At 43.8% G+C, this 19,641-nt stretch overlaps 4 protein-coding genes across 7 annotated transcripts; 2 read left to right on the plus strand and 2 right to left on the minus strand.

Annotated features, from left to right (window-relative positions):
- The first annotated feature begins 664 nt into the window (after window positions 1-664).
- LOC119116897 (protein arginine N-methyltransferase 8-B-like) lies at window positions 665-6,429 on the plus strand. Of its 2 annotated transcripts, none has more exons than XM_037242620.1 (10): window positions 665-1,024; window positions 1,542-1,757; window positions 2,152-2,307; window positions 2,382-2,445; window positions 3,054-3,196; window positions 3,268-3,355; window positions 3,418-3,533; window positions 3,941-4,091; window positions 4,881-5,002; window positions 5,603-6,429. In XM_037242620.1, the coding sequence occupies exons 1-10, from the start codon at window positions 956-958 to the stop codon at window positions 5,684-5,686; spliced, it is 1,209 nt and encodes a 402-aa protein (XP_037098515.1). In that variant the 5' UTR covers window positions 665-955; the 3' UTR covers window positions 5,687-6,429. The 2 variants fall into 2 exon arrangements, with proteins under 2 accessions (XP_037098515.1, XP_037098516.1); XM_037242621.1 differs by having other exon boundaries at window positions 4,004-4,091.
- Window positions 5,713-11,759, minus strand: cracr2ab (calcium release activated channel regulator 2Ab). 2 transcript variants are annotated; one of them, XM_037242612.1, is made up of 17 exons: window positions 11,489-11,759; window positions 11,309-11,420; window positions 10,451-10,640; window positions 10,231-10,377; window positions 9,844-9,934; window positions 9,691-9,786; window positions 9,426-9,613; window positions 9,064-9,135; window positions 8,910-8,958; window positions 8,748-8,830; window positions 8,111-8,630; window positions 7,902-8,037; window positions 7,433-7,514; window positions 7,149-7,263; window positions 6,972-7,073; window positions 6,804-6,880; window positions 5,713-6,297 (listed from the first exon to the last, which is right to left on the minus strand). In XM_037242612.1, the coding sequence occupies exons 1-17, from the start codon at window positions 11,627-11,629 to the stop codon at window positions 6,210-6,212; spliced, it is 2,289 nt and encodes a 762-aa protein (XP_037098507.1). In that variant the 5' UTR covers window positions 11,630-11,759; the 3' UTR covers window positions 5,713-6,209. The 2 variants fall into 2 exon arrangements, with proteins under 2 accessions (XP_037098507.1, XP_037098508.1); XM_037242613.1 differs by having other exon boundaries at window positions 8,111-8,537; window positions 11,489-11,757.
- Window positions 11,760-12,236: 477 nt separating this feature from the next.
- Window positions 12,237-13,857, minus strand: ccdc59 (coiled-coil domain containing 59). Of its 2 annotated transcripts, none has more exons than XM_037242623.1 (4): window positions 13,622-13,857; window positions 12,824-13,366; window positions 12,616-12,725; window positions 12,237-12,537 (listed from the first exon to the last, which is right to left on the minus strand). In XM_037242623.1, exons 1-4 carry the CDS (start codon window positions 13,758-13,760, stop codon window positions 12,358-12,360), a joined length of 972 nt encoding a protein of 323 aa, XP_037098518.1. In that variant the 5' UTR covers window positions 13,761-13,857; the 3' UTR covers window positions 12,237-12,357. The 2 variants fall into 2 exon arrangements, with proteins under 2 accessions (XP_037098518.1, XP_037098517.1); XM_037242622.1 differs by having other exon boundaries at window positions 12,616-12,724; window positions 12,793-13,366; window positions 13,622-13,856.
- Window positions 13,858-14,041: 184 nt separating this feature from the next.
- Window positions 14,042-19,070, plus strand: mettl25 (methyltransferase like 25). The gene is made up of 13 exons (XM_037242619.1): window positions 14,042-14,110; window positions 14,425-14,658; window positions 14,821-14,994; window positions 15,059-15,165; window positions 15,234-15,722; window positions 15,793-15,940; window positions 16,513-16,607; window positions 16,685-16,714; window positions 17,004-17,077; window positions 17,398-17,491; window positions 17,664-17,738; window positions 17,982-18,053; window positions 18,546-19,070. Exons 2-13 carry the CDS (start codon window positions 14,433-14,435, stop codon window positions 18,630-18,632), a joined length of 1,671 nt encoding a protein of 556 aa, XP_037098514.1. The 5' UTR covers window positions 14,042-14,110; window positions 14,425-14,432; the 3' UTR covers window positions 18,633-19,070.
- The last annotated feature ends 571 nt before the right edge of the window (window positions 19,071-19,641 follow it).

Consider the following 19,641-nt stretch of genomic DNA (forward strand, 5'->3'; position numbering starts at 1 on the left):
TTATGTAAGCAATGATATGTGTGTTTAATCATAATGTGCATTCAAATGTAGTACACATATTAAGTAGTATACATATGAATATGGATTAAATATATTTCTTACCATCTAAGATCTCTGACTGCACCGCAATTTATTGTATCAGGTTATATTTTGTTTTGTTGCATTGTAATCATTTAATTAGTTATTAGCTATTATTGTAATTAATTATTACTTTATTTTTATGCATCGTATTAATTTTAATTTTTAATTTTTTTATTTTAGTCTAAATGTAAATTATATTTCTTGAAAAAAGACAAACTATTAAAAGAAAATTAGGACATTTACTAGGATTTAGGATATTTTAATTTAATTAAATACATTTTGAAAATCATTTTTATTTAAATACATTGACTTGTAATTTAAATATTAAAATAATTATATTAATTTGTTATGATTTTGGACATCTGAATTTGTGTTTTTTAATGTAATTTGGATTTAAATAGAAAAAAAGGAGTAATAACTTTCAGTGCGATTTTATCATTTTATTTGACTTTTTAAAACATTTAACTTATCTAAGTTTGTGTTGCAGGTGTACCTAAAGATGGCTGTTGAAATTGCATTTTTCCCGCAAATTTGAACGCCCCTCAGTTACAGAGCGAGCGGTAGAGAGAGTGAGAAAGTGAGTCGATGCATCTGCAAACTTCGTGGGAGCCTCCACTCCACCGTCACGCACGCGATTGCACGCGTGTACTTCAAAATACACGCGTGCAAACGAGCTCAACCTCGCCACGTCCTGCAGGCGTGCACGTGCACTGAGTGACAACATGGATTAAAATGCACATTTCGAGCAACTTTATTTTATTTTTTTAAATTTTGTAGAGTCTTATTATTGGGAAGTGCGTGACATTTCCACGCCAACCCAACCGAGTGACCGCTCGGAATAATCAAATCTCGTGCGCAAGTCTCGCCGGCTCTCATGGGACTCGGTCACTCGTCGCGTTGTTTGCTGTTAAGGCGGAAGATGGCGGAGGCGGACGGCTGCGAGGTAAGCAGATGGTTGAAGTGGTGGTTGGAGGGTCCTGCACGAGATCCACGCGCGTCCACGATATCATAATGCTGTAGTAGTCACTTGTGTATGAATGAGAGTCACTGCAACGCTTTCAATGTTAATAAAAGACTTGAAAACGTCGCGTCCTCGTGGGAGAAAGCCGCGACTTCGCTGTCCTTGGTGCTGAAAACACACCGTTCGTTTTAATAGGCAACAAATTAATGCGATGGTGATTGGAACATTTAAACTCTCTCTACTCACTTACTATTGGGGATGTTGGGCAAGTCAGTACGAGAGAAGAGGGGTTCCTAATATATTGCTCCTCCCATGTATTTGAGTGGGAGTGGATTAGATATTAGGAACACCTCCAAGCAAAAGTGCCTACAAACTTTATTATATTTATATTATTGATATGCACAGTATTTTTTTATTTCTGTATAGTTATATATATTTTTTTATTATTTTTTAAATATGTAGACAAATTTGCATTCAATAATTTGATAATTATCTCCAGCGGCACCAGGCCGTCACCTCCCACTTCTCCCAGTCGGCCCAGCCGCCCTGCACAGCCAAACCAGTGCCTGCCGCCCACCACCAACACGTGCCCCGCGTGGCCTCCCAACAGGCCGGCTGTCCCACTCGAGGCAGGGGGGCCAAATTCATCAGCCCTGAGGAGATGACGTCACGAGATTACTACTTTGACTCCTACGCCCACTTTGGCATCCATGAGGTAAAGAAATGGTATTGCGATTAAAGAGACGGTTAGGAGTAGTTAAAAATAACTCTTGGTGATATACCAGCCAAGGCTCTCTGTCAATGAAGATGCTAAAATAATTTTGGCAAAAGAGGCATCGCTTCCATCAGCAAGAAGCTCTTTTGAACCTCTTAAGAAGCTATTCAAGGGATGACTTTGCATGTCGAGAGTCGAGAGATTCGAGGACACCTTACACACGGGAGATTCCAAATTTAGTAGATAAGTGGGCCTTTGCTCTCATACAAAGGAGTGCAGGAGAAAATGGGAAGTCAGATATCAAGTGGCTCCCGTGGGGTGATACTATTTCGAGACGCCGTCACTGAGACTTGGCCCCGCTCGTGTTCCTTAAGACGTTTTCGCTTCCTGTCAGGAGATGCTGAAGGACGAAGTGCGCACGCTCACCTACCGCAACGCCATGTATCACAACAAGCATGTGTTCAAGGACAAGGTGGTGCTGGACGTCGGGAGCGGCACAGGAATCCTGTCCATGTTTGCCGCCAACGCTGGCGCCAAACACGTCTACGGGGTGAGGTGGCAAAGATGTTGAGTAAAGCACACTTACTTGGCACCATGTAAGAATTGTGTTTTTATCGCCCGCAGATCGAATGTTCCGGGATATCGGAATATTCGGAGAAGATCATCAAGTCCAATCACCTGCACAATGGTAAGCACTGAAAGCAGTTACATCGTCTGTTCACATCTGGGATGAATTCACACTAAGATGACAAAATTAAGTTAACCTTAAAAAAATAGGTTCCATGAATTCAATTTAAATACAAGAACACGCCTGACCAATTTCCGTTCTTAAAAAAAGAAATTGGATTCAATTATACAAAATTAAGTTACTTTAGTTTAAGGAAATAAGCTACGTACAAATTAAATACATTTAAATGTAATAAATAAATGTAATAAAAATAAAGTTGAAAATTCTAATTAAAAATAATTTAAAATGCAAATAAATATAATAAATAAACACTTGAAATTTGATTTTTTTTTTCCATAAAATTGCTCTTGTACGCTCTAGTTAAACTCAAGGCCTGGGGGCTAGTTACGGCCCGCCACATATTTTTTGTGGCCTGTGAAAGCAATTTTTTTTATCAACTTCATGTCTTTACAATACTAAAATTTCAAATTGTCTTTACTTTAAAGCAATGCTGGTCACTTTTTTTTTACTATTCATCTTTTTAAACTATTTATAGTTTTTACCAGCCTCTACTTTCAAAACTAGTTATTCATCAATTTGTTTTGTCACGTGTGTGTTTCCGCTTGCAGTCATCACCATCTTCCAGGGCAAGGTAGAGGAGGTGGAGCTTCCGGTGGACAAAGTGGACATCATCATCTCCGAGTGGATGGGCTACTGCCTCTTCTACGAGTCCATGCTCAATACCGTCATCTTCGCCAGGGACAAATGGCTGGTACGGTACGCTGAGGGCTTGGCGGTGACCTCTGAACTTTGGAGTGCGCTGAAGTCTTTTCCTGCTCGTAGAAACCACGAGGCCTGATGTTCCCGGACCGGGCATCCCTCTACGTGGTGGCCATCGAAGACAGGCAGTACAAGGACTTCAAGATCCATTGTGAGTCCTTTTGTGTCACTTTTTAACACACAATAGTAACTTACTATTATGCATGTGTGTAGGGTGGGAAAACGTATACGGCTTCGACATGAGCTGCATTCGCAACGTGGCCATCAAGGAGCCTCTGGTGGATGTGGTGGACCCCAAGCAGGTGGTCACCAGCCCCTGTCTACTAAAGGTCAGCAAGACAATTAGCCTAGTCCACGGCAACAAACAGCGAGAGTTACGTGTAGGTGTAACTAATAAAGTGCCCCGCGAGAGGACATACTTGTAGGGATGGGCCGAGTAGTCTCCGCATGACGTGATTCGCGCGGCACATCAGCGTTAGCTACCGCACGGCAACACGCCTACACGCACAGCATGTGTGGTGTGAGCGGTCGCTCGTTAGCGGTGATTCAACCTGTTGGCTCACACACAGACACACAGTGAATAATAATCATGTAAGATAAACATATACGTGTGTGAGAGAGCGTGTGTGTGGGAGTGTGAACTTCACATGCTGCAAAGAAATGAGAGAAAAGCTTATTTTTGTTGCTCTTTTTTTGTGCCACCTACACACACATACAATGACACACACGCTTACAGGAAGTGGACCTCTACACGGTGAAGCCGGACGACCTGACCTTCACGTCGGCGTTCTGCCTCCAGGTGCAGCGGAATGACTACGTGCATGCACTGGTCACCTACTTCAGCATCGAGTTTAGCAAGTGTCACAAGAAGACGGGATTCTCCACCGGTGAGGCCCGCCGGACACTTTATTAGGTACACCTGCACCATCCAGTCATGCCAAAATGCTGGAAGATAAATTAATGGTCAGATGTACATTTTAACTTATTTTTAGACATGTTACAGTGTAAACGAGGAACTGGGAGATGTTTGTTTGCGCATTTTCGACAGAGTCAATTTGGAATTATGTCCGAATTTTGGCTCACGGGATGGAAATTCACATTTTTTTTATTTGCATCCGAATTAAAAATAATCGACAGACTAATCGATTAAAATAATCGTTAATCGCAGCCTTAATCTATATATCTACGATGTCTATTTATTCAATTACATATCTATTGTTTTAGCATAGCATGATCAGTCTTGTTTGTGGAATGTGTTTTTTCCAAACATGACATGCTCTGTGCTCATAATTGTAATTAATAAACATATTCCGGCCAGTGCAGCAGAAAAGAAAATCTAAGATAACACCAGCTTGGCAAAATGTTTCACCACAAACCAGCCCATCTCATTTGCAGGTGTACCTAATGTTCCATTCTGTATATATTTACATAGCTAATATTGTGGACTCGCCACATCGTTTTTTTTTTTTTTGGGCAACATTGCGTGCGGGAAGCTCACGGTGTTATGTAATGTTCGCTTGCATAATGCTGAGTAGAAGAGGTTCTATGTTTGGTTTGTGCCGCCGGTGGGCCCCAAGGCTGAGAATTATCACGGCATCTGGAGCGGTGCCATTTTGACTGCCTGTCGGGAGCTATTCCCTTCACCTCTGTCAATTTCTCGTTTCTCTCTTCTGCAGCGCCGGACGCGGCGAGCACGCACTGGAAGCAGACCGTCTTCTACTTGGAGGACTACCTGACGGTAAAGAAAGGCGAGGAGATATTCGGCAGCATCGCCGTCAGGCCCAACGAGAAGAACGTGGTAAGGAAGACAAATCCTACAAGCCTCCTATTCAAACCGTACTTAACGTTCTTTTGTCAATTTTTTTATTTACATATTAATACTACTTATTTTTTAATTTAATCTTAATTTTAAAAATTGTTGAATGGGTCAATTTGACCCGTAACAGCAGCAAATATGTTGATGCAGAAGTGAGACAGGGGGCGGCTGAAACAGGCAGCAAAGGTGACTAATCACGCACCGGGTCAGACTGACTCATTGAAAGCTCCAGGAAAAAAAACAGTTGTGTTCTTTCTTTTTATTACATTTATATATATATTTAAATTTCCATGGTATGGTAACATAAATTTCTCAGGCACATGTATTACGTCCCTGGGTCAATTTGACCCGTAATCTAAAAGTGGCAGGAACAAAAACTACCATTTTAATCAAAACAGTACATGTATAGTTGATTACACTTAAGTCACTCTACACTTTTTTGTAAAACTTCAAATGGGTCATTTTGACCCCTAAAATGACTCAAGGGCCCAAAATGAAATTTTTTAAGACACAACTGCAACAAGAGGGTTTTTGGGGGGAAAAAAGCCATCTCCTGATTGCTTCCCTGTTCTTTGACTGCAGCGGGACCTAGAGTTCACCCTGGAGCTGGACTTTAAAGGCCAGCTGTGTGACGCTGCCATCTCCCACGACTACAAGATGCGTTAAGCGCTCAAAAACAACCATCCCTGCCCTGAGCGCCCTCCCTCGTCCGTACGAGCGAGCGCACCTCACAGGACGCCATCCTGGCCGACCTCAGTGATGTCATCTGTAACAGCAATAACACCAAAAATGACAGACACACTGAAAAATGGAACGACCTCAATGGACCGCCTGATCCGTTACGGGTCAGATTGACCCGTTTTAACTGTATTGTTTAGCATGTGAAGGCTTTTGCTTAGTTGAGAACGCCCTGAAATGCACCGCTGATAATGTAATGTAGACGAAAGCTTATGAATTAAAAGCTGAGAGGAAGTCAAATTTTCCAGTTGTCATTTTAAACGTAATTGCAAATATTTTATTTATTCTGAAATGTAATCACATTACCAATAGTGCATCTAAAGCTAATGCTACAAGCATGATTTCCCCAAACTAATTTATAGTAGTATTGTGTAACAGTGACAACACGGATCATATTGTGAGCACCCTTGCCGAATGTTAAATATAAAAGGAGACCTCCACCAAGGCATGTTCATTTGCAGCAGGCCTTCTTCTTCAAAGGATGAGTGCTGAGGATGACGGTGGTGTCTCTCACCCGGTCCTCCTGCTCCATCAACACCCTGAGGGCATATTCAAACAAGAAACTGTGAATATTAAAAGTCTACTGTTGTGGGACCAAGATTAATCAATTCAAATAATTAATAAGACCTCGATGGAAAAAAAAGGGGAAACAATAAAAATCCACACCTGAAGTACTACAGTTGCATATGTGTGCACACCCTTCTATAACTAGGATTTGGCTGTGTTTAGAATTAACCAATTACATTCACTCATGTTAAGTGGGCCAATGGAATATATTTGGTGTTAATCAGAGGCACTTGTTTCAATTGGAACACAGTTTCACCAATTCTAAGAGAGGTGTGTACACTTATGCAAACACATTTCAGCATGTTTATTCTTGCTCCTCCTCTTGAAAAGATATGGAGTTGTACCGATAATGGGTCTCATTAAGAATGGAACACGTTTTTTTAAATACCCGGCATTTGAAGACAGCATGTAGAATTTTACATCAACTGTATTGAGGGCTATACTACATGCTACGCTAACATTTGTGATGTGATCATACCTGGCCAGGTGGGTTAAAGATTCAGTCACGTTCTTGCCGGTGTAGGCGCTGACCTCGTAGAACATCACCTTGCTTTCCTGCTCGGAAACCGCAAGCCATGAATGTTTTGTTTTTCCGATTCATTGTAGTCACTGAGTTTGTTTGACGCTATTTTCGGGTTCTTCATACCCGTGCCAGGTGTTCTGCTTCCTTAAACGACACCTCTCTGTGTCCGTCCATGTCCATTTTGTTGCCCAGAACAAGGATTTGAACACCTTCTCCCGCAGCATCCTGAAAAAAATAAAGTGCTGACATGGCGTAAAATTAAAAGTGAAGGAAAGGGGAGGGGAGTTCCCGATGCCAGACCTTGACGTTGGCGAGCCAGGGTCGCACGGCCTTGAAGCTCTCCTCCAGCGTGACGTCGTACATCACCACCACGCCGTCGGCCTTGCGAAAGAACTGCTTGGTGATGCTGCGGTACCTGCGCCAACAACGCCGTCAACCTCCGTAACCCTCCGCTAATAGGACGCGGGGCCGCTGCCAAGAGCGCCGTCAATTTCTAAAGCCCATCGCAGTTGATTTATCCGCGGTTTGCGCTGAGCCGGCAGATTCAAAGAGGATGCGGCGGGAAATGAATTATGGCCGCTCACCTCTCTTGACCTGCCGTGTCCCAAAGCTGCATCGCTATCTGCATATTGTTCAAGGTGAGCGTCTTCACGCTGAAGTCGATCCCTAATGACAAGTCAAGAGTGATGCATTAGTCAATAAGAAAATGAAATAACATTAATATTGTTATTTTATTTAATCATTACTTATTGAGAAATTGAGGGCAAAAATAAATAAAAAAAATCTATTTTTTTCATTATTCATTGAGAGACAATGTAACTTTTATTCCATTCTAATTTTACACTTTCAAGTTAAAAACAGAACTTTCTCCTATTTCACTTTTTTATTTAAACGCCAAGTGGTGCGCACACACCACGGTTTGGTGAAGAAAAAAAAAGAGGACTAGGACAGATGAAAGTGAGAAACTAATCCTGCCTGACATAATCTACAAGTTATTTCATGTGACTTGCAAATTGCCTTAGCATCTTAAAAAGAAAAAAAAAAGACACTGACCCACAGTCGCCGTTGTGGATGGATGGAAATGTCCCTCACAAAAGGAGCGAAGAAGCGACGTCTTGCCTACGCTGGAGTTGCCCACCAGGACCACCTTGAAAAGTCGACTGGGGCCTAACACGGGCACTTCCGCCACCTCCAATGAAAGAAAGAAAAGAAATCTATGTAGAAATGTGGCGGGTGGGTTAAAATGTCGTGATGTCACCTACATGCTGGGTCTCCTTCCCGACCGGCTGCCCCCGTGGCGACATGGGGGTCTTCTTCTTGGCCTGGAAAAACCGTCCCGCTTTGACCAAGCTGCATTCCAAATCGCTGCGCGCCTCCTCGCTGTCTTCCTCCTCGCTGAGCTGGTGCAGTAGGAGCTGCGGCTCCCCCTGGAGGAGGTGAGGCAGGTGGTCCTCCTCGATGGAGATGACCCGGCGGAGGGGCCACCCGCCCGGGGGGGAGTCCAGCACCTCATCATCGGCTTTGGCTTCCAGCCTCTTGCTCCTCTCTCTGGAGGTCCTCCTAAAACTCGAGGACCTGGCGATGGCTTTCTTGCCCTTGGCTCTCACGTTGTGAGATTTGGGAAGGGCGGGGCCGCCGTAGCCGTTAGCCAATCCGGCGCTCTTCTTCACGACGGCGGCGTCGTCCTCACTGCAGGAGGAGGAAGCGACAAACACGATTTGAAGGTGCTCTATAGGCAAGGCCTCCAGAGACTGGTAGGAGCCATCCGGCACCAGAGGAGATCTTTGAAAACAGGAGAAACAGAGGATGTCCTCAAATGTTAATTATGTTCCAAAAATGCAAAGAAGGCAGATATCCTCTGTTTTTCCTTTTATGACACTGTAAAGATGGACGGGTCACCTTTTGGCAGGCTGGCTGCTGTCGTCAAACATGTCGGCCAGGCCGGCTCGCTCCTTCTGCTTTTTCCTCAGAGATGTTCTTGGCTGTTTGAAAGAAAACGTAGAGTTCAAAACATTTGTATTCCTTTGATTATAATAATGATAATAATAATAAAATACACACCACACCAGAGCAGATGTCCCGCTCGTCCTTGAGATGTTTGTTCATCTCCCTGGGAAGAAGCAAAAAAAAAGGGATTAAGGAAAAAATGAATTCTGAGAGATTAAGGTAAAAATTTATTCTGATAAAAATGATTCCAAGTGTTGTTTTGGTGGACCTGAGGAGGTCAAGCTGCTTCATGAGGCTTTGCTTCTCTCTTTGCAGTCCTTCCGTCACTCTGTACATTTCCCTGGAGGGAAAGAAAAATATTTCAAATTAAAATGGTGTTATGAGTTAGAATAAAAGTACGCATAAAGTACACAAGTCAAAGAATTTATTTTGGTAATTCACAAGCCTCTTAATTTATGCTGATCCACAAAATAAAATCCAGATTTCCATTATAATAACCAATTATATTTAAAAATATTTTTATTTTATTTTTTATTTTATCCAGATTGCCATTATAATAACCAATTATATTTTATTTTTTTAATTTAGATTTTTTGTGTGGAAAATGGCGCATGCAGTGTGAGGACCCACATCTCCTTCTCCTGGTGCAGGCGTGCGGCCTGCTCCTGCAGCATGGCCAGCTGGTCTTGGGCCACCAGCAGCTCCTGGCTGGTGCTCTCCAGCGCCCGCGCCAGCTCATCATTGGTCATCTTCAGCTTGACGTTCTCCACGTGGCTCTCCTGCTTCTCACTGCTCAGCTCATGGCACTCCAACTCCAACTAAAGGAGAAGAACATTTCACAAAAATAAATAAATGAATTTAAAAAAAAGCACGTGAAAGATATTGAGCTCATTACTCTCTTCTGCTTTTGGAAAAGGAGTTCCAGCTCCCTCTCCTTGGAGGACAGCTGATCTTCCAGGTCCTGGCTTCTCGACTGGAGGCGCTCCGAGTCCTGCGGGGGTCAAAGTTGAGCGCGTATGTGCATGTTTGTTTATAAACCCAAATGTACCTTCAGCAGCAGCCTGTCCTTCTCCGTCTTGATCTGGGCTTCCATCTCCTCGTACAGGTGGCGGATCTCGTTGTCGTGCGTCGCCGCCCTCCTGAACATTCCAGAACAGCCTCAAGCGCCCCTCCGGCAATTACAAGCTAAAAGCTAATTAGCCGTACCATGAGGCGTCACGAGAACATGAGCCTAATTATGTTGGTTCACGACAAGCATACGTTTGTGTTTCATACATGGACTAAATCGTCTCTCGGGGTGCGGTGTGTTTTCTCGCGGGCTAAAAAACCGAGATTAGCGGTCATTTGACACGGATAAAGTCTGATTAAGAGATTGTTCCAAGTACAGTTTGTATGATAACAACATTCTTCCTTATTATATACATATTTCTTTGACCTCTGGAGGGCGCTCTCCATGTCCTTCTTGTCCTGGTGGGCCTCTTTGATTTGATGGGTGACCCTAGCCAGGAACTCCTCAAAGTTGGACAGGAGGTGAGGTTCGTCCCGCCTGAGCTGCGCCCACAAACTGCGCACCTCGTCCGGGCTGGAGGAGGGAAATAAAAAGTAAGTCGAGATATTTTTGATCGGAGAATAAGCTCATCGGGGTTTCCACGCACTCCTCAAAAACATTACTGGCTCCAAGGCTGTCCAGCAACATACAGAAGTGACCCTCTTCCTCGTCCTCGCCTCCGGACAGCTTGGCTTCCCATTGGCTCTGGAAGAAGGCCTCTTTGGTACGGGAGCCTGGAACCTGAGTCTGGGCCGGCTCGTCGGTCACCGAGATTCTCCGACCGTGGAGGAACTGACCTGTAGTAAACCCAGTGGGAGTTTATTCCAAATGAAAATAAAAAAAGAGCATGAGAAAGTGTTTCACAACTGTTAAACTGGAGAAAATAAACAACTCCATACTAAATGTTTTTTTTTTTTAATGTATTGCTCATAAATGTTAAACCCACCGATAGACCTATTTTTAAACTGTTTTTTATCAACTCAATGAAACTGTACTGCACCAAAATAGTTAAACAAATCCAAATGTTATTTAGGCAAGGATTCTTCTGCAAACCACTAGAGAGAGCCCGTGTATCGCAATTTGAGAATTACTAAGAAAGCAGAAGTTTAAAATGTAAAAAGAAAAAACAGATTAGCACAAATTATGTCATCTAAACTGGAAAGTGTCTGAACTTGTTAAATGGAATGTTTAGAATCTGGATCACAGCAGGATTTGAACGAGTGTTTCTTATTATTTTTATGTTTGAAATTAGAATACGTGGTCTTTTTATGTACATAGTTTTTGGAGCTAAATGGAGTTCAAATATTATAGTTTGCTTTAGTTTGAGGACATATAAAAGATTATTATTTTTTTTACATTTTCATCCACAAAAAGATAAATTATATTACAATTAAAATAAATAATAAAAACAAATTTAAAATAATAAAAATAAATTAATTTATTGAATGAACATAGCAGAACGTACTGAATCCCGAAGAAAAGGCCTCAAGCGTGAGATAACCAGTGTGCTTCGTATCCAGAGAGTCAAAGACGTCCTCCAACTCCTCGGCCGACAGCGGCAGCTCCCTGTGGAGCCTCTGACATCACAACCTCAGATGCTTTCGAACACATCCGACTCCCCCCTACCCACCAGGCCGACTCTCACCCTCATGTCGGTGCGTGTGATGAAGCCCCGGCCCTCCACGTCGCATGTCTGGAAGAACTCCTTGGTCTTATCCAGCATGGCAATGCGACCCCAGCCTGATTTGCGAGCGCCAGGTCTCCTGGTCTCCTCCTCGTGCTCCATCTTCACTCTTCTGCACCAAAAAGCTTGGAGCGGGCATGTAGGTCACGGTGGGATCAAGACATCGGGGGTGGCGTTAAGTTCGCTGGGCCACTTTAGGTTGTCTTGACGACGAAGAAAAAGTTTACTTCGCATGTGTGCTGTCCCAGCTCTGTCCCAATACTTTAGCCCATGCTGTAGATTTTAAAGGTCAAAACAACACTTTTCAAAACTAAGTTTTGAGTACAGGCTATCAAAAACCTCTTTTTTTTCATAAACCCAGAGCGGTGTTATCACACGCAGTGTAGAGGCTTATCTTAAGACCCATAATGCCAGAAAAACTTTTAATCATCTGCTTTCGCAGCACACATTTAAATCTTACACTCACCAACCTCCTTTGTCATGACAGAAGATAACAAAACTATCGCTCCCAAATCCGGATGAACCATATAAATAACTTTCTTACCGTGAATAAGGCAGCAGAAGCGCAGTAAGAAGTCTTGCTGCTGAAAGTTACTCAGTCATTCCGCGACCATGTGATGTCATGAGGGAGCAGCCCTGAGGGTGCGTAATCTCTTGTTGCCATGACGACAACCTCAAATCGAACTGGTTTTCATTTAAGGGCTATAAAGGGAGTATTTTCACGTTTATTACAGATGGCATAAAATAATACATGAACGTTGTCACTTTATCTCACACTGCCACCTAGTGGTAACAATGTACCACAACAATCACTTTCTAGAGCAAAACGTTCATGTTTTGGGAGTCGTTTCTGCGATTTTCTGGATCTTCTGAAGCAAGTAGTCCATTTGAATATTGAGGTTGGGCTGACCCTTCTTGGTCTTTTTGCAAAGCATCTGATAGGTCTCCATCTTTTTTTCTTTGTACTTTTGAATGGCGTCCTCGCGCTGCTGCTTGCGCTTCAGGAAGTCCTGCAAAGCAGAAAGATGGATTCTTCAAAATTGAAGCATAAAAATAGAAAGTCAAACAGTGCTGACTAAGATGAGGACCTCTTTCTTTTTCCTCTGCTCATCTCTGATGCTCTGGCACACCTCCAGAGATCTTTGATAGGAAGTCTTCTTCCCCAGCTTTTTCTTCATACGGTTGCTTAGTGGCAGCCTTGAAGAGAAAATTGAAACCCGGTCACATAGGCAGGTGAAAAATTATATGAACAATTCAACTTTTACCTTTCTGCTACCGATGCTGACTTCTCCGTACTTTCTGCTACCGATGTTGACTTCTCCGTACTTTCTGCTACCGATGCCGACTTCTCCGTACTTTCTGCTACCGATGCCGACTTCTTCGTACTTTCTGCTACCGATGCCGACTTCTCCGTACTTTCTGCTACCGATTCTGACTTCTCCGTACTTTCTGCTACCGATGCTGACTTATCCGTACTTTCTGCTACCGATGTTGACTTCTCCGTACTTTCTGCTACCGATGCTGACTTCTCCGTACTTTCTCCCTTGGGTGCATCTGTACCTTCTGGGTCAGAACCAGCCTTCTCCTCCATACTTTCCTCGTTTGGTTTCTCCTGGCTCTTTGCGTTTCTCATTTTGACCCGGTTCATTCTGTTTGTCCTCATCTCGTTTTTCAGCTTTTCCGCTTCGGCCATGTACAAATGCTTGAGGTGCTCCGGGTACTGATCGTAGTACATGGCTGACGAGGATGTCTGCGTGTTTGGTTTCTTTCTCTCCTTTCGCAAAATCTTGTTGTAGTTATGCTTAACTTTCTCTTTCCGATCAAAAGCAAAACCTTGACCTGGGATATGGAGATAAAATCATGTCAGATAGTGGTTGCGGTTATTAAAATTGTAGATATTTTTGTGAGCATTTGTCTGTAATTTGTTAGCTTTATATCTTTTGCAGGGGTTTAAGAGGGGTATGATATTCTTATAAAATTATGGACGAAATTATCATGCATAGGATTTGGAATGTAGCAAAGGGTCAACATCAAGACAAAGCAACACAAAATTTAAACAACATTTTACGAGCAAAACTTGAAGCCGAAGCTCACCTTCTTGAATGCTTCCTTGAAAAACTTTGTCTTCCGGAATCCATTTCTTCTTTCTGACGCCGGCATTTTGTGGCTTCCTCCAGTTTCCTTCTTTCCGTGGAACGTAACCTGTCTTCATTTTCGTATTTGTCGGTGCCATTTGGACCCGAGAAATGTGAAATGTTTACATGTGACACGAGTGCTAAGAGTACGCTTTAGCTTCAGACGCGGGACTGTGACGTAAAACCGTAGACATGACTAAACAAACTCAGATCTTCAGGGATTATCAACTCCAGAATTCGAAATAAACACTAGCACAAAACAATTATAATTACACTGATAATATGAAATTAAATTATCATGTATTAATATCTAAAACATAAACACTCAAAACATCATGTTTGTACACGAGTGGGACATCGATGATTTCTTTATCAACTACTTATGCCTGGATCATATCGGAAGTAGATGACTGACATGAATTGCTACTATTCGCCTCATTTTTCTCGTTTTTTTTAAAGATTAAGATTAAAGTCCCAATGATCGTCACACACACACCTGGGTGTGGTGAAATTTGTCCTCTGCATTTAACCCATCCCCGTGTGATTTTAATCCATCCCCTGGGGGAGAGGGGAGCAGTGAGCAGCAGCGGTGCCGCGCTCGGGAATCAGTTGGTGATCTAACCCCCCAATTCCAACCCTTAATGCTGAGTGCCAAGCAGGGAGGTAATGGGTCCCATTTTTATAGTCTTTGGTATGACCCGGCCGGGGTTTGAACCCACAACCTTCCAGTCTCAGGGCGGACACTCTACCACTAGGAGCTGGTTTTCACTATGATTCCCTTGTCCATCAGCCTTGCAGAGTTGCGGCAACGCATAGATGAAGTCGTGCGTTTTCTCGAGGTTACTCTGAGCATCGCAAACGCGCACACGGTGGAGTTTTACACGCACGACGTGTGGAGTCGTTTCGTGGCCGTGTCGCCTGAGGAAGTGCTGAATGCACTTGGCATAAATGGCCAAAAGGGGGAGCCAGAGATCCAAAACCAAATTGGATACAACGGTATTGCGTTGATACTGTATTGCTTCTGAACACATTTATGTTGACATTTTATGATTTAATATGACTATAATAATATTTACACTAAATAAATTGATCTACAATATTCTGTGCTTATGCATATGTCCATATTATGAAATTAAAACTTTTTTCCCCCCAAAACAGAGCAATTGAAGACTTCATTTGGGTTTTGCCAAGACACCAACAGGCTAGTTGACGCACATAACATGTTGCGTTCAGCCAAGGCCCACTCACTACCTGGCCTAGGGGTCTGCATGAGCCGGGATGAGCTTTTGGAGGCCCTCAGACAAAAGCCAACGGAGTTAGGCGCTGAGTCGGGTATGACGGTGATGTTCATTTGGATGTAACGGTTTGAAGGCTCGTAATTTTTTTTCTCTCTTAGGTGTTGAATTGGAGCCGGATGAGTTCATGAACACGAAAAAGTCACATGAGGTGCAGTCCATGGCGGAGGTAGTGGACTGTTTGGCCAAGCGCTGTGGAGTCAAACAGGAAAGTGTCATTTTTGAACCCTCCGTTGGTTTGTATTACATCTGATAAGCATCGTGTGCATCGTGCAGGTGATAGACGTGGGCTCGGGGAAGGGCTACCTGAGCTCCTTCCTTTCCCTGCAGCACGGCCTTCGCGTCTTCGGCATTGACTCATCTAGCACCAACACCCACGGGGCCCAGGAGAGGAACCGCAAATTGCAAAAGTTCTCCAAGGTGTACCAGAAACACAGGAAGGCTGCGAAAGGAGAACCAGATCACCAGTTGGTCACAGAAATCAAAGCTGCAGAAGATAGAGAAGAGTCGCAGGAGGATAAGATGCAGTTGTCAGACCCGAACCCCACAGAGGAGCTGTTCTTAAGCGCCATGACATTGGAGGTGTTACAGACTGGCAGAACTTCTCCCAGCTCACTGACTGATGAGGAGAGGCAGAGGAGGAAGAGGGAGAACCTTGAAAAGAAAGCCCAGAGTCGAACCGGCGCGACCGGTGCCGTCTTTTCGCCGCTCACCTCCTACGTTACCGCCGAAACGGAGCTGAGGGAGCTCATCAGCGAGCTTGAGGTGAGCTCGTCCCACATATGGACTTTCCATCTGCTATACTTTTGTTTAAAATCTCTCCTCCCGACGCCAGGATGCAGTCCTGGTGGGCCTGCACACGTGCGGTGACCTGGCGCCCAGCATGCTCCGAATGTTTGTGGCTAAAGCAGAGCTGCTTGCGGTCTGCAGCGTGGGATGTTGCTACAACAAGCTCTCGGAGGAGTTCGAGGCAGACACACAGGGTGGGAAGGAATATTATTGGCAGAAAATACTCAACGGTGTGTTTTTACTGCTGCAGGAGCTGAGGTTCGGAGCCAAACTGCTACTTGAGTCCAAGTTAATTCATTCACTGCCATTGACGGCTATAGACGTCAAAACATCCATTTTAATTGGGCGGGCAGTGAATGAGTCAATATGCAATCTAGTTGTAAATTTTTAAGGGGGTGTGGAATAATGACAAGCTAACTTTGCTAACCCTAACCTATCATTTGAGTGCATGACTATGTTTTCCGAGCAACGAGTTAGGTCAGAATCAGTTGCATCATCTGCAGACGTAATTAATTAGCTAAATCTCCACCGAAACCACACACATGCATATGTTTTCCTTGAGTTTTCCATTTCCACTAATTAGCCGGGGAATAACTCTCTGTTCTTGACTTTTAATATTGTCAATCAGTTAGCATTCGAAATTAACTCATTCACTCCCATTGACGGCAATAGAGGTCGTTTTAACTGGCCTGGCAGTGAATAAGTCAAGAATGAATAATTGCGCTTTACGATCACCTCATCAAAAAACTTCTGCGGCCCTCCACAGAGCGTTCAAGTGGAGCGTTCGGGTTCCCTCTGAGTCAGCACCTCCGCCGCCTCTCGTGGTTCTGCGGCAGAAACGCCAGGATGTCAGCATGCTTGGTGAGTCGCGCGAGTCATGTACGTAAGAGTGTGACGAGTCTCTCACGCTGCGTTTCCTTCCTCGCTGGCAACAACAGGCGCTGGAAAGAGTTGCAGTGGGCCATGGGGTAAGTGACCCAGTGTTTGTTTGTGTGACTGTCAATAAGTCAAACAAAAATCCATCAAGTCATTGTTCGTCACCGACTTCATTGTTTCGAGAGCGTTTGTTTGGGGGGATGCGGCGCTGGCGGCTCCAGGCCAAAGTCGGTACTTGACGCCAGCTGCCATTAATATGGAATGTTTATAAATATTAATGCAATGACTCCATGGGGGAGGGGGGGGGAGCTGAATGCAAAAACAGACTTGATTGAAACCCACATGGCTCATCTGCTGGCTTTTGTTGTTCTTACACACAAGATTCAGATGGATTCGCTTTTCTACCGGGCGGTCCTGCATGTTATTCTTCGGGATCACTACGGCGCCTATAAAAGGTAACAGGAACAGGAAGTAGAGTTATTTACGGCACCACTGAGTTGAAGTGTGAAGATTTGTGCTTGTGGAAACATTTCTATGCACTCCTAATGTTCAGTAATGATTTTTTTATTAGTTCTCAAAAAAACACAATATTATTATTATTTTTTTTTCCTAGAATTATTTGACAATAATTTGTATATTCTTCTCTAATTAATTTCCTTATTTAGAAAGGACATATAAACAAATGTAGCATGTAGACAATTTAACACGACTTGCATGTGTGTATATTTTTTATCATCTGCAAAGAGCGACTATTATTACAGCTTTTTCTCCTTAGTGAAAAGCGAGTGGGAAACGTCTACGCCAAGGCGAAATCCTTTGTAGATTACGTTCGACGGGCTCTTCGCAAGCTGGACCTGGATGATTCAAAGGTCAAAATCGCAATATTTCTCATTTATATTCAATTTTTGATATCATGTCAAATGTCACCACCACTGTAAAAGGATATTGCAAGGCTATTTCGGCTTCATTTGTCTTGTGGTTGCCACGGTAACCACAAGCCAAATGGTGACACAGCCCTTGATGATACAGTTTCCCTTCCAGCTTTCCGACGAAGACATTCAGCAGTACCACGACGCGCACGCGCCGCGCTGGCCTGAGATCCGCGCTTTTAATCTGGTGAGCCATTTGCACAGCCGCCCGAGTCCACTTCGGGTAAAAAACCTTTTCATGCCTTCTCGTAAAACCCAATAAATTGCCTGCCGTTAAATGAGCTCATGACGGCCGGTCGGATGGGGCATGAGGGTTGCGATGATGCTACGCTGAACTGCGAAATGACTTTCGGGGAGCTAGTGGCAGCTGGTTTTGATGTGTAAATGGTGAGCTGTAAAAAACCTGATTCTGGTTCTTGTGCACGTGTAGTTGAAGGTGACCCTGGCTCCTTGCATTGAAGGTCTCATTCTCCTGGACCGCCTCTGCTACCTGAAAGAACAGGTAATTAGACTCCCATAGTAATTTGTTCTCTTTCCACCCGGCACTACTGAGGGGTTTACAGAGAAGGGGAACATAAACGGGTATTCTGAGATACTCCTTGGGCCTTAATAAAGCATCGAACAACTAAGACTTCCTGCTGGGAAAAAGGCTTTCCATTGGGATGCTCAATCAAATTTTAATCGTAATTTAAATTTTTAAATTAACCTAATTGTTGACGATGTTTACATTTAAAATGCATTTGGTGCATATCCAATCAAGATCGATAAGCTAGCTAGCTAGCTAGACAGACAGACAGACAGACAGACGGACGGACGGACGGACGGGCAGGCAGGCAGGCAGGCAGGCAGGCAGGCAGGCAGGCAGGCAGGCAGGCAGGCAGACAGACAGACAGACAGACAGACAGACTTTTTCACAAGTTAATAGATGAAGGGTTGGGCTAAACCGCCTAATTCCCAAATTTTCCATTTATTATTATTATTATTTTTTTTGCAGAACCAGGGATCTTTCTCTGCGTTGGTGCAACTGTTCGACCCGCTTCTGTCGCCAAGATGTTACGCCATTGTGGCGCTGAAAGACTGATGCTCTATTTTTATACATCAGTCATCGATTGGACTATTAGCCTCGCTCCACAAGTCATGCAACACGTGCTGGAAAACAGCTGGAAAAAGCGCCATGAAGTCCCGTTTGATTGAGCTGTGTCATTTTTTTTTCTTCATCTTGATGCTGGAGCGTGGCAGTCGCTGGGCCTATTGGGGGTGTTTTAGGCCGAGACCTGGATGGCCACGCAGGTCTGGAAAGACCATCGTCAGACTCCCTAGTGTCGTAGGAAGAGGCCTTGACCTCTTTAATCTGTACAGCTGTTTTGTTCGCTCCCTTAATAAATCTTATATGCTTGGAAAGGAATATTGTTGGGGTGCAGATGCATGAATTATGAACGCAATCAGACGCCGTGTGGAGCTGCAGCGTTCGGGGTGAGCGCAAACGTCTTGCCGCTTTTGCACTATTTTCACACTTTGTTGAAATTGTGTAAAAAAACGGTTGGAAATGACATCCAATAAATATGATTGAACTCTTTCAAAACAAAATGGCTTCCTGTCGTGCACATCAGGGTGCTTGACATTAATACCATCAGTGGAGAACCAGACTCCGCCCTGCAGCTGTGATTATCCATTTCCTCCGTGATGTTTATCTGCAGGGGTGAAGAAGCAGTGGTTCCGGAGTAAATAGCATGAGAGGGGAAATTACTCGCTATGTTTGGCCTACAGCGCGCCGGCGTATCTACGCAAGTATCTACGGAAATGCTCCGCGTGGCAAATGTTTTGATCACTTTTTCCCACGTAGCTCTTAAATTAGACGGAGAGAATTTTGACTAAGTGAAACAAACACGTTTGCTTGTACTTACTTTAATGAGAATATTTCCCTCCAGGCAAGGCGAGTAAATAAACTTCTTGTAATATGTTGAGCTTGTTTATATGCAACTGTGGCAATGTTGTTCCTTACTCTTTCTAATCCATAATCACTTTTGCTGGCTGGAAAACAGTAGTCCGTACTTTCCCCCGTCCCGGCTGGTTCGAATAAGGGTACACTT

Source organism: Syngnathus acus, chromosome 23, assembly GCF_901709675.1.
Source record: "Syngnathus acus chromosome 23, fSynAcu1.2, whole genome shotgun sequence".
NCBI lineage: Eukaryota > Metazoa > Chordata > Actinopteri > Syngnathiformes > Syngnathidae > Syngnathus > Syngnathus acus.

Excerpts from the sequence above, each read along its gene's own strand:
- cracr2ab (XM_037242612.1), bottom strand. The coding sequence starts at position 11,629 with ATGGAGCACGAGGAGGAGACCAGGAGACCTGGCGCTCGCAAATCAGGC. Across the intron at positions 11,421-11,488 it reads TCACACGCACCGACATGAGG|AGGCTCCACAGGGAGCTGCC; the intron begins GTGAGAGTCGGC and ends TTGTGATGTCAG. Across the intron at positions 6,881-6,971 it reads AAGCAGAACACCTGGCACGG|GAAAGCAAGGTGATGTTCTA; the intron begins GTATGAAGAACC and ends GTTTCCGAGCAG.
- LOC119116897 (XM_037242620.1), top strand. The coding sequence starts at position 956 with ATGGGACTCGGTCACTCGTCGCGTTGTTTGCTGTTAAGGCGGAAGATG. Across the intron at positions 1,758-2,151 it reads CCCACTTTGGCATCCATGAG|GAGATGCTGAAGGACGAAGT; the intron begins GTAAAGAAATGG and ends GCTTCCTGTCAG. Across the intron at positions 2,308-2,381 it reads GCGCCAAACACGTCTACGGG|ATCGAATGTTCCGGGATATC; the intron begins GTGAGGTGGCAA and ends TATCGCCCGCAG.
- ccdc59 (XM_037242622.1), bottom strand. The coding sequence starts at position 13,760 with ATGGCACCGACAAATACGAAAATGAAGACAGGTTACGTTCCACGGAAA. Across the intron at positions 13,367-13,621 it reads TCAAGGAAGCATTCAAGAAG|GTCAAGGTTTTGCTTTTGAT; the intron begins GTGAGCTTCGGC and ends TCCATATCCCAG. Across the intron at positions 12,538-12,615 it reads AGCAGAGGAAAAAGAAAGAG|GACTTCCTGAAGCGCAAGCA; the intron begins GTCCTCATCTTA and ends TCTGCTTTGCAG.
- mettl25 (XM_037242619.1), top strand. The coding sequence starts at position 14,433 with ATGATTCCCTTGTCCATCAGCCTTGCAGAGTTGCGGCAACGCATAGAT. Across the intron at positions 14,659-14,820 it reads AAACCAAATTGGATACAACG|AGCAATTGAAGACTTCATTT; the intron begins GTATTGCGTTGA and ends CCCCCAAAACAG. Across the intron at positions 14,995-15,058 it reads GGAGTTAGGCGCTGAGTCGG|GTGTTGAATTGGAGCCGGAT; the intron begins GTATGACGGTGA and ends TTTCTCTCTTAG.